The sequence below is a fragment of the Haliotis asinina genome, chromosome 14 (assembly GCF_037392515.1).
Source record: "Haliotis asinina isolate JCU_RB_2024 chromosome 14, JCU_Hal_asi_v2, whole genome shotgun sequence".
NCBI classification, from domain to species: Eukaryota; Metazoa; Mollusca; class Gastropoda; order Lepetellida; family Haliotidae; genus Haliotis; species Haliotis asinina.
In genome coordinates, this window is record NC_090293.1 from 8,476,825 (window position 1) to 8,489,767 (window position 12,943).

The following is a 12,943-nucleotide window of genomic DNA, read 5'->3' on the forward strand; positions in this document are numbered from 1 at the left end:
GTCACAATCACAGATGTATCACATGTCCAACATGTATGACATTGTGTCCATGTGAAATCTGTGATGCATAATGTGTTTGCCAACTTCTACACTAAAGCACACACATGTTGGTTAATAGCTGAAAGCAAAAGTAATTAAGCCCTTTGTTAGGATTGTTGATAGTCTTATTTTTTAATTTTTGTTGTTGGATGATATGCATTTTTCTCTTTCGCGTATGATTTGTTAAGTAGTATTATTTTGAGGTAGTAAACATGCAAGTTTAGCAGGGTACGCCTTATGTTGATGGTGTTTTTAAAATTGCATTGTATTGTATGAGTTTATTATTGACAGTGGTGAGGTGCAGGCCAGAAACCTGTGATGTGTTCAGATACAAGCTCATCCTAATTATGGTATAAGATTTGTCAGCCCCCAAGCTGTGCACTTTTGTCAGAAGTCCTGCATCACATTGGACTTTCTTCCTCTTGAAGGGGTGTTGGGTTTGCATAGTGGTTAATGCGTTCGCTCGTCACATTGAAGACCTGAGTTAGATTCCCCACATGGGTACAACGTGTGAAGCCCGTTTCTAGTGTCTCAGGCTGTGATGTTGCTGGAATATTGCTAAAGCGGCGTTAAAGTATACTCACTCACTCAATCACTCATCCCTCTGAAACTGACACACCGATGTGTAACTGGAATAGTGTTCAAGGCTGTGCTAAAACTCACTCACTTGTTTGGGACCAAAGCTGTGGATTAGTCGAGTGGTTGTAGCTCTAGCATGTCATGCATATGGCCATGTCTGTGATAGTCCTTGTGTATAAAATGACTTAAACATAATCAGTTGTTAATGTAGCAGTACTGATGGTGCCAAAGTATTTTAATTGTTTAGGATTTACACTTCCCCAAAACTGATTCAGTCACCAGTTTTACTTATATAATGGGAATATGTTCTCTCTTTTTTCAGTGCTCTTCAAGACATGAAATTAACAAAGTAAGTGTTTCTGTTCCTCCTTTGTAATTTCCCAGTGTGAAACTGGACCAGTCTCTTATCTCTGAGTAGCAGAGTAGCTGTCAAGTTCTCAGGGATATAAGGCTAATAGGCCAATGTTAGCAGGCTCTCTATATATTTATATCTAGTATCACTGTTACATTGTTTCCAATGTTGGACATTATCGTGACCAAAGCACAATACTTGCGTTTCCCATTTTACTATTGACACCTATTTATTACCTTTATCACGTGACTTAGGGCTGAGATGTGGCAGATGTGACTATAAACTCAAATAACACACTCATGATGTTAAGGGAATTTTTAATCTTGATCTACCTGTAGATAGTATTTGGCTGCAGAAGTCTTAAATGCGTAATAAAAAAAAAATTCTGCAAATACACGTTTTTCAAGTAGCAACTTACGTTGTGACTTTGTTGGGCTGACTTGTATTTCACTGATGTCAGAATCAATGAAGAGAAAGAGAAGGAGGAAAATCCGGAGTTTTGAACAGCAAAATGTTCTTATCATCATTTGAATCTTCCATAAATCCATGAATCAAGCAGATGTTTAGCTGAAAAGTGTTGTTCAGGTCATAAACAACATTCATTCATGTGTTTAGAAAGGCTAAGGATTGTATTGATGCTAGTACAAACCTTGGCTCCTACACAAGACAGTGGAGTAACATGTTGGGTAAAACATATTCTTATTTGTGTTAGGGGTTAAAATTTCATTAGCTTTTTCAGATACATGAACAGTATTGTCTGTTTCATATTACAAGCGTATAACCATTCATGAACCTGGTTGAACAATAATCTCAATTTTTGTGGGTAAATTTAGGGCAAGAGGTGTCTGCAAGATATAGAAGGAATGTATGGCGAGACTCAGGGGATTGTTGACAGCATTTGATCCTAGTTGAAGGTGATGCTCATGATCAGTCACTGGATTGTCTTGTCTGTCTTAAGACAGATGGACAAATACTGTTTGTCATACTAAACAAGCCGTATCAGGTAGATGTGATGTCACTGTGATGCTCATGATCAGTCACTGGATTGTCTTGTCTGTCTTAAGACAGATGGACAAATACTGTTTGTCATACTAAACAAGCCGTATCAGGTAGATGTGATGTCACTGTGATGCTCATGATGATCAGTCACTGGATTGTCTTGTCTCATCTAGGGGCAGATGAACTAATACCTTTTATGATGTTAAAAAAACACAAATCACGGGACCCTGAAAATAGGGTATCAATGACTACCTTTTTTTGTAGATGTGATGGTAGTATGATGTTTTCTTCCAGGGAGAACATGAGGAAGTACTTACGAGATCGTGGAGATCAGATCCTTGTGATACTACATGCCAAAGTGGCGCAGAAATCGTACGGAAACGAGAAAAGGTAAGTAGTAAGACAAGTTAACTATCTATTAATTGCTTGGTTATGGGATGTGTTTGTCTTGTTGGTCATACAATTTCTTATACCGGGAGATGGGTGATATTACTGCTTGTCAAATATGTATTATATTGATAATAGTCATTCAAAAATCAAGACTGAACATGACAAGCAACATGTTGCTCTTTGAGGTTAGGTGCTATGCTTTAAATTTAAGATATCGTTTGGGGTGGTGGGGTAGCCTAGAGGTTAAAATGTCCACTCATCGCATTCAAGACCTGGGTTTGATTCCCTACATGGGTACATTATGTAAAGCCCATGGTGTCCCCAGCATGATATTGCTGGAATATTGCTGACAGCGACAGAAATTGTTGCTCATTCTTTTGATCACTGGATTGTAGGGTCAAGAATTGATTATTTACAGCATACCAATATGTAGTTGGGATATGGCTGACTGTGGTGTTAAACAACAAGCATGGAAAAGCAAACAAGCAAACAAACAGTGATTTAGAAATTCAAGCCCATTTCCTGTTATGCTAGCCATTTGCTTTATAGTAATGGTTTCATAAAATATGAATGCAAGGATTTTTGCACGTAGCATCAACCATTAATTCAGTGATTAAATACTTTGTATTGTCCTCTGTGTAGATTTATCAGTTCAAAAAATGTAGCCTGTTGAGTGATGGTGTGTTTGTTCTGTGCAGGTTTTTCTGCCCACCCCCATGTATATATTTGTTTGGCAATGGGTGGAAGAGGAAGAAACAGCAGATGGAGGAAGATGGGGCATCGGAACAGGACACACAAGTGTGTGCCTTCATGGGCATCGGCAACTCCGACCAGGAGATGGTACAACTCAACCTTGAGGGCAAGGTGAGAGGACATTCAGGAGAAGGGGGTCATCAAAACGGGTGTCTTATGGAAGGGGGAGACGTAAAGAATGGGGAGTGGGGAGACTTAGAGGAAGGAAGACACAAAGAAAGGGGAGAATAGTTGGAGCAGGAGAGAGAACTTTAGGTTTGGCAAATTCAGGAGGGACAGTTTATCTGAATAGATGGGGTAGCCCAATGGTAAAGCATCTGCTTGTCTTGCTGAAGACCAGGTTCGATTCCACATATGGGTCCAATGTCTGAAGCCCATTTATGGTGTCCCCTGCAATGATATTGTTGGAATATTGCTATAAGTGGCGTAAACCATACTCATTCACCCATTAGGAAGGGTTGGATCTCCCCATAGTGTCTATTTTGTAAGATTTGTATCCGTCCTTCTTTTCTACACATAACTGAGAATTGAATCTGTATTGAAAATATAATGAACCTAGATCTGGTGAATCTAGAATGTGGTGCCATGTTTTGTCATGCATGTTCAAGTGGTATTTCATTACATAGTCTTCTTCTGCTTGTTTTTCAGAATTACTGTGCAGCTAAAACCTTGTATATATCGGACTCTGATAAGAGAAAACACTTTATGTTATCTGTGAAAATGTTTCATGGAAATGGGCAAGACATTGGGCTGTTCCACAGTAAAAGGATAAAGGTCATCTCAAAACCCTCAAAGAAAAAGCAGTCACTTAAAAATGCAGATTGTAAGTTGTGTCTTTTTATTTTTACCAATAGTTCTTCTTAAAACAGTTTTTCATGTATTCATTGAGAATAAACTTTGTCAACATTGATAAAGAATGTCAAAAAAAGCCTCACACTCTATACCACTCAATTATCCAGCGTTGTATCTACTGGCTTTCGGGGCGGTGGACTAGCCTAATGATAAAAGCGTTTGCTTATACCACCAAAGACCTGGGTTTGAATTCCCACATGGGTACAGTGTGGAAGCCCATTTTCAGTGCTCCCCATCGTGATATTGCTGGAATATTGCTTAAAGCTACGTAAAACTAAACTTTCTCAATCACCCTGTCTGTCACATGATCCTTGACCTGTACAACTCTGGCTGGCAAAATGATCAATCGCAAGAGATGTTGTCAGGAAAATATTAACTATCCTGTTGGTTGTATACACCTTTTTTAATGTGGAATATGTTAATAATTTAATTGATTAATTGTGTCAGATGTGACATTTAAACAGTCCTCATGGTCTGTCAAGTAAGATTTGGGAAGCAGACTTTGTCTCCTAAACAAGATTTTACTCTGTGTCCAATTTAGCATGTGCGTTATGAGAAATGTCTTCAGAAATGATGTATCATATTTTGGTATTCCAAGCTGCAGTGAAAGAAACAATTTCTTTCACATTCAAGGTTTAATGGTGATGATGGTTAAAGGGAGATAACTTATCGCATCTCAACAGATCAGATTGGTCTTAAAGTGTGAAAATTGGATGATAGTGTTTAGTGCTGGTGTTGATATCCTCTAATTCAGTAAATGTGTGCAGTTTATTGTTTTCTGTTTATTTCAGTATGTATAGCTTCAGGGACCAAAGTTGCATTATTCAACCGACTGAGGTCCCAGACTGTGAGCACTCGCTACCTCCATGTGGAAAATGGCAACTTCCATGCAAGTTCTACGCAGTGGGGAGCCTTTACAATACACTTATGTAAGTCACCGAGAACTCTAGGATTATGTGATGGGACTTCTGGGATATTTATGATTTTTTAATTTGATGCAACACTATATTCAGTTGAAAATAACATTACAGTGCTCGTGTGAATATAAGAATTGCTTTGAAATGAAAATTGTATTTATGGTGGATGTGTAAACATGGCTTTGCTGCTTTGAAATAACACTGATGCAAGGTCGTATTTGAACTCACTCACTCACTCTTGGTTATGACTAGTTCCCGGCAACTTCTGAGGGATGGACCACTTGATCTGACCTAGTTACTTGGTTGATTGTCTGACATCATACTCCCACGATGCGATTCAATATGACTTCATTAACATCTGGTGTATGGTCCAGATTGAATTATTGGCAATCCAGTATCATTTTGCTGGAATATCATTGAGAATCAGCAAACTCTACAGTTTGGGAGAACAGTATTAAACTGTGGCATGTTACTTTGTACTTAAACAGGGATACAAGGGACATCTACTTGCAAGTGGATGCAGTTTGCTGTGTAAGGACAGTAACCATACAAACGCTGCTTCTCATTTTTCCCATTCTTGACTGTTTCAGTGGATGACAATGAGGATGAGTCTGAAGAGTTCACCGTCAGGGATGGCTACATCCACTATGGCTCCACGGTCAAACTGGTCTGTTCCGTCACGGGCATGGCGCTGCCCCGCCTGGTCAGTTCCCATTTAGATGATTCATGATTCAGTGGCCACAGTGTTGAATCAGGGAGCTGCATTGTGTCACAAAAGATTTTCATTCCTAAAGTTTTGAGTTAGTCAAGTTTCTCAGCTCAGAAAATCACCTTTCATTTGGGTTTACAAGGTCAAATCAATGTCAATGGTAATCTTTTTGCTCCTAATGTCCCATCATTTGATGAATCGGATAGGATTGAAAATCAGTTAATCTCTGCTTGACCATCAGAAATGGTTAGGAATTTTTTGCTATCATTGTTAATGCACAATCCTTAAGAAGTATCTATATATTCAAATTGTTAATGCAGTTGAAAGGATTGTTATGTTAAATGTTGTTTTGGCAGGAGTGTTCACAAGATATCTGGAATATTTTCAAATGCTGGAATAAACAGTAAACGAATTTTGATATGAAATCTTATAAATATGAAAGTTTGAGGTAGATTTATTGAATTCTGATTGGTTAATAGCCAAAGCATACAAAACCATGTAGACCGATTTGCGTCTCAGGTAATACAAAAATACGCAACAAGTGTATGTGTATGTCTTGTGTGTGCTTTGATGAGGTCAGAGCTGTGGTATTTCCAAGTAATTCAGCATACAGCCCAGGTGTCCATGTGATAGTGACGAGCAATGATTGTGTCTTCAGATAATCCGTAAGGTAGACAAGCAGACAGCACTGCTAGATGCGGATGACCCCGTGTCACAGCTGCACAAATGTTCTTTCTACCTGAAGGACACAGAGAGGATGTACCTGTGCCTGTCTCAGGAAAGAATCATACAGTTCCAGGTAAGTAGTAAAGGGCTGAGCATATGTTTGGTTGCATTCAAAAAACGGATGAAAAAGTGAAATATGGGGCTGCGTCTCAGAGACTGCTATTCAGTCTCATATCCACAGACCAAACAGTTGTGAATATGAGGAAATGGAGGCATTATTACAGATAACAACAAAGTTATATCACATAAGTGTTGAGCTCAGTATTATCAAGGTTTTGTCTGTGTTTTGTTAATCATTTGCATTATAGGCTATGGTCATTTGCTTTAAAGGTGACAGTGATGTGTTAGTGCTATGATACTAAATACAGCCATGTTCCTGTCCTGCAGGCAACTCCATGTCCTAAAGAACCAAACAAGGAGATGATTAATGATGGTGCATCTTGGACAATCATCAGCACGGACAAGGCTGAATACACCTTCTTTGAGGGAATGGGTCCGGTGAAAAACCCTCTAACTCCTGTCCCAGTTGTGCACAGTCTACATGTGAGTACACTCCACTATTGCTATGTGCTTACAGTTGCTATGTAGAATTGAAACCCTTTAGGATTACCAGGATCCAGTGTTCTCATTTGATTGAAATATTCTGAGAGTGCCACATGTATCTGTTTGTCTCATTCAAAGCTGTCTAAAGCCAGCTCTCTCCTGCCTTCTGCTTTGTTCTTCTCTCCCTTTCTTTCCCCAAACCAAACCTTTCTGATTGCAGTGAGAAGTTAGATAACTCATGTCAACTATAATTAGGATGGTGTTGTGAAGAAGTAGTCCTATGTAAATGTTGTGGACATTACTGTTTCAGCTGAATGGAGGTGGTGATGTTGCAATGTTGGAACTCAATGGAGAGAACTTTACTCCTGCTCTCAAAGTGTGGTTTGGAGATGTTGAAGCTGAGACCATGTTCAGGTTCGTGACCTTCACCTTGTGTAGTTTAACGGTAACCTTGCATCTCATAGCCGACACTGGTTCATTTTCATTAGAATTGTTTTGGGGCTTAATGTAAGAGACTGCTAGATTCAAGACTTCGTGCAGGAGTTGTAAACTGTGATGCTGATGATGTTTATGTTGATGTTTTCAGGAGTGATGAGAGCATGCTGTGTGTTGTGCCTGACATCTCTGCCTTCCGTGCCGGCTGGAAGTGGGTCAGGCAACAGTTACATGTAAGTTTCAAACAAGCATGAATGTTGTTTTAAACTGCATTGCTGAAACATGAAGGTCTACAATGACGCTGTCAGTGGCTGCAAGTATAAGTAGGTATAAATGCACTTGGCCAGAGTATCATCACCCCATCCACAGACAAACTGTCTGTGGTTTTGTTAGCGGGTGAGAGTGAAGCAGACTACTTTTTGGCAACTTTTAATAGCTTGGTATTAATTAACCACACGTTTTTTAAGAATGAATTTGATGTTCCACTTAAGACTTATCACAAGTCTTTCATATGTAATGGTTAAAAGAGTGTAAAAATTGTGAGTTAATTCGTTCTTTAATAGAGGCAGGGAGTTAATGACACACTGTAGGATAACTTAATACTGTTTAAGGCCCAATGAGTAATGAATTTTTGGAGTCAAATTTTAGAAATTTCATTCACAACCCTTTTCACAGTTGATCTTACTTTGAATACTCGAGTTTCTGACATTTTGTTTGTCTCATATCACAAAGAAAGTTGATTTACAATCTCTGCCCTTGCAACTTGAGATTTTTGAATTTCAAATTGATTTTAATATTGTTAATATATCTAATGACATGCTCTCTTTGTGCAGGTGCCAGTATGCCTTGTGCGTAACGACGGTGTGATCTATGCGACAGGACTCACCTTCACATACACGCCTGAGCCCGGTCCCAGACAACACAGTCGAGAAGTGGACCGACTGTTTGGCAGGAACACTACGGCCAGTCCAGACTCTACATCAAATTACAATAACCAGTTGTGACAAGACTGATAGAGCTATCCTCACAGTGATTGGACAGACTAATATGCCATCACAATGTTGTGACACTAACAATCATCGATTGTTCTCACCTCCAATTTGGATGTTTGTCCACCTAGGACATCTTCATCTGTTGCCAGTCTTTTGTTCCTCCTCTCCGAAGAGTTACATTTGAATTGTAGGTTATTTTTTATAGGTTGGTACTTTTTATATGAATACTGAAAGGAATATTGTAATTATATTTAGATTTCCTTTAGAAATTTGATTTCAAAATTCAAATTTTTAAAAGTTTTCAATATTTATGAATAGAGGAATAGCCTTTTTATAATGGTATTTTATGAATAAATTGTACATAAAAACACTGACATGTAAATAATGGAAACAGGGGAGACGACTCTTTGAGTGGTGAACGGGAGTGTGGTCTTGATAGACGGCGCTACGATCTCCTGTGCCTTGTTGGTAGCACAGTGCCTTTTTGGGAGACAACTCAAGACTTTGTGGCGTATATATAAAAAGTGCTAAACACATCCTTCAGGCCTCGTCACTGATTTCCTTTGGAGGCCTTTTAGCTGTGATTTTGTATCTGACAAAGAAAGCCAGTTGAAGTTACAAGCAGTGATGCCTACGACCTGGAATAGTTACCCCTGTCTGTTTGGTTGTGGTTTTGGAAACATGCTCCATGCAGACATTGCCAGACTGTTTTATCCAAGCTCCATACATCACCAAATCCGTGCTGTATATATGAAGAACTGTGATTGGGTGCCTTGGACAAGGGGTGTGACCCAGCAGCCACAAATCGGCAGACAGTTGCAAGTTTCCCGTGCGTCACAACCCCTCTGTACTAACCTGGGTGATAGCGCCTCTAGAGAAAGCTCAGCGTTGTACATGGCTAATTTCCTGAAGGGCAACTTGTAAATTGTATGAAGACTTGTGCCATTACTATGTACAAAAGTAAAATGGAAGAATTTCTATTTTTACCATATATATGTAGGTCTATGAAATAGGCAACCAAAGTTGTCGAACCGCGTATGTATTTAAAGACATTGGTAGGTGTGTCTTAACAGTATGGATGGAGATTCGCCCTGATTCAAACAACCTTAAGATTTTAATTTGCAATATCACATCATTTATGTGTGTCTTTTATTTCAGTAGTCGTTTGTTTCTTAAGGAAACAATTCTCTTCATCAAGAATCATTTTGTGGATTGTGAGATTAATATTTATTAGGTAGTATCTGTTATTCTTTGGTTCAATGGTAACCTCACTGCAGTTGAAATTTTAAGTCTTCAGTGAATTTGCATGTGTTTTTATCTGTTTGTTGGCCTCTCCGTTCGTCTGTTGTAATGAAAGAATAGTGCCATAAACTTAATACAGCATGTTATGTATTAGACAGAACTTGTGTCCAGGGTAGGTCTTTGTGATGGGGTTGATGGGGTACCCTTGTGGGTAAGGTGTTTGCTCCTAAGGAATGAGGTCTGGGTTCAGCTCCCACATGGATACAATGTCAAGCCCATTTCAGGTGTCCCCTGCAATGGTGTAGATGAAGTCCCAGTGAAACTAAATATGGGTAAATCCTTTTGTTTGCAATAGAAACCAAGCCCACTGAACCAAACATCTGTTGTACTACAGGACAATGTTTCTAGGATAAACTCACATAGATTTGTATATGTATGTGTTTAGGTATCATTCCCATTGTATTCTCTGTTTGAAGGATATTTAAAATCCAGATCACAGCTCAAACGCTCATGTTTGTTAATGCAAGGGAGATAACTCTTGTTACTTTATGCAATGGGTTTTTAGTTTACCAAGTTTCAACTTGAATATATTGTAGATCTAAAAAATCTATCTTACGCATGTTTTTCACTTGATGTTCGTAATTGCTGATGGGCTGAAGATTTTTAACATTTAGAAAACTTGTATGCTTTTTAGTAAAGTCATAATTTACAAGCAGTTCAAATAAATGGAAATATGTCAAAGCAATTATTATGTTAGTCTTATAGGTATTATGTGTCCATTTTGACTAAAAGAATTCATGGTTATTATTAATTTAATTTAAAAATATCTTGATTCTAAAATGTTACTCTAATATTTTATGAACTTATATCATCATCCGAGTATCGATATATTTGTAGTGTATAACATTAATTCTAATAAGTGTTATCTATGAACTTGACAGCGCTTCTATCTTACAGATGGTGGTTTGTATTTCTGTCATGTTTCTTCACTTTCAGAATGATTTTTTAGCAAATGGAAGTTGTTAAATATTATTTAAGTATTATATATTCAGCTATTCAACTTGGTTACTCTTTATAATTGATACAGATGATAACTTGTTGAGGGTTTGTCTCGGTATCATCCACTATTGTATCAGGGCTAACAGGTGTTCAAGTCCTATCAGCAAACTACATTATAGACTTCATGGTGCTAGGATTTTTGTTGGATAAATATATTTTAAATAAAAGACACAATATCATTTTCCCCTTACATTTATATTCGTAGGTAAGAGGTGACATGTATTTGACCATTGTAGTTTCATGAACATGTGAACATCACTACATTGTTGTTTTAGATTAGGGAGATAGTTGTCAAGAAAATTGATTTTGTTTGTGGATGTAGAAATCACTAACCTAATTGAGCAATATGTTTTGGTTTCCATTCAGTATTCATAAACTAGATACGTCAGGGGGTGGGATTCAAAATAAATAAAAAATTGAGGTGTTCATAAATTCTAAAGTTCAGTGCCCAGAGTTAGCTCCATTGTTCCAGGATCTATTGTGTTCAGATCTTCACCATGATTGTACACATTGGTCTGTCAGCATCATGCTATTGCTCATGGGTTAACGAAAGAGATGAAAAATAGTTATTGTCATGTTTCTTCCCACATCAAAATGACTCTGTGATAAGTGAAAAAATGTGCCAAACAGGGCTAAAGTCAACACACCGTGAAACAACATTTTGCAGGGCTAAACTCAACACACCATTAAATAACATTTTGCACACTACCAATAAATACTGCAAAATTACAAAGTAATGAAAATGACATGGGGCTGGTGCCATGGTGACATGGTCTCAAGCCAGGCAGTAGGTTCATGTTCATTATGTGTGACAGAAAGCAGGATCGAGGCTGACACTTGTTTACTGAAATACTGTTCAAGGTGGTGTTCAATCAAACTTGCTCAGCCTTGGATCCTTCTGGAACCCTTGTAGTGAGTGCTTGCGCTGTGTATTCGGGGACAGTCACAGAGACAACATTACTCGTGTTTTGTTAGAGAGACTCGGATGCACATACAACAGATTTTCTTAATAGCTAATACTTATTGAAACACATTGAATTATTATGGTCTAATTAATTGAGTTTGACGGTTTGAGTCGACCTAGATGTGTCGGTGTGTACAGTGGACGAGGTTTTAGACAATATAGGCAGACTTTAAGGTAATTAGGGCCTAATTTATGAACGCTGAAGATTAACATTGGCGATATTTTGTATTACTGGCTTTAACATAAGCAGTTTTTTTATATAACTTGACTCGTGTATAGGATGTGGCAAAAGTTCATTCCACTGCCCTGTTTTGCAAAGGGATCGTAGCTCAGTGCTTGTCAGTGGTTACGATGTCCTTGAGAAATGGGACCCAGGGCAAAAGGTTTCACCTCAGTGAAACTGTTTTAATTCTCATACTCTATTACACAATTTTGATATTTCACAGGCTTTGTGTACAATATGTTCCTCCATCACCTGTGAATACCCCAGTCGGCACACAGCGTATTTCGATCCTGCCGTTACCGGTTGTTGAAATAATGTGCAGAGCAGACGATAGCTGTGTGTTGCACGGGAAACCCGTGTGTATGATGTAACGGGAGCTCTCATTGGTCAGCAATCGGTGGGATTCCTCTTGTTTGACATGTCTTCATTCATTGGCTAAATTATAGTTACTACACAACATTCAGGCTGTATGTGTTCACAGATGGTGGAGGAACATAGTGTACTCAACCAATGACGTATGGGCGTCACGTGATAGTTAACTGATTACCATTTTCTATATATGTTTATGCATTGTTTATATGTACAGAGAACGTAACGTTAACCGTTGTTTGAATCAGGGGGTACTGTGAAACTTTCTAATGCCTCCCAAGTGTACATACTTACAAATATGTCACACATATAGACAGTTTCAGACCTAGCTTTTGTAATTGCCTTCTGTATAAGATTTATTAAAATGTGATCAACATTTCAGCATGGTGTGTGTTGTCTCTGAGTGAGTTACGTTTTACGCCGCAGTGAGCAGTATACCAATAAATATTACGATGTTGGACACCAGAAATTTTCTTCACATGTACCTATGTAGAGTCGAACTCGGGTCTTCGGCGTGACGATCGAAACTTGTTGCCATATCCCTGATTTATTTTTGATACAATATAGATTTGAGACTTATATACATTTGTATTAGCGATTGAACGGGCCTTGATGACCATCGGGTCTCTAGCGTCGTGATATGTGCTGCAGAGCTCTTACTCATCTCTCACAACTCACCTTCAAGAAAGTGCCAATCGCACTTACTTTTTAATATGGCCAATCACCCAGTAATTTCAGATCATTACAGTAAATGTAGTCATCAATGGTAAATTGTTCCGTTTTTAATGAGAATCATTTCC

The 12,943-nt window shown here is 38.4% G+C and overlaps 1 protein-coding gene across 2 annotated transcripts in view; it reads left to right on the forward strand.

The window, feature by feature from the left end:
* Nucleotides 1–12,524, forward strand: part of LOC137260614 (recombining binding protein suppressor of hairless-like) — a 34,716-nt gene extending 22,192 nt beyond the window's left edge. For both annotated transcript variants that reach the window (XM_067798207.1, XM_067798206.1), the window contains exons 4-14: nt 941–967; nt 2,264–2,359; nt 3,058–3,223; nt 3,761–3,935; nt 4,756–4,893; nt 5,472–5,584; nt 6,249–6,389; nt 6,704–6,859; nt 7,170–7,273; nt 7,446–7,527; nt 8,128–12,524. In XM_067798207.1, the coding sequence (XP_067654308.1) occupies nt 941–967; nt 2,264–2,359; nt 3,058–3,223; nt 3,761–3,935; nt 4,756–4,893; nt 5,472–5,584; nt 6,249–6,389; nt 6,704–6,859; nt 7,170–7,273; nt 7,446–7,527; nt 8,128–8,298 (1,369 nt within the window). In that variant the 3' untranslated portion in view covers nt 8,299–12,524. The remainder of the gene's footprint in view (nt 1–940; nt 968–2,263; nt 2,360–3,057; nt 3,224–3,760; nt 3,936–4,755; nt 4,894–5,471; nt 5,585–6,248; nt 6,390–6,703; nt 6,860–7,169; nt 7,274–7,445; nt 7,528–8,127) is intronic.
* The last annotated feature ends 419 nt before the right edge of the window (nt 12,525–12,943 follow it).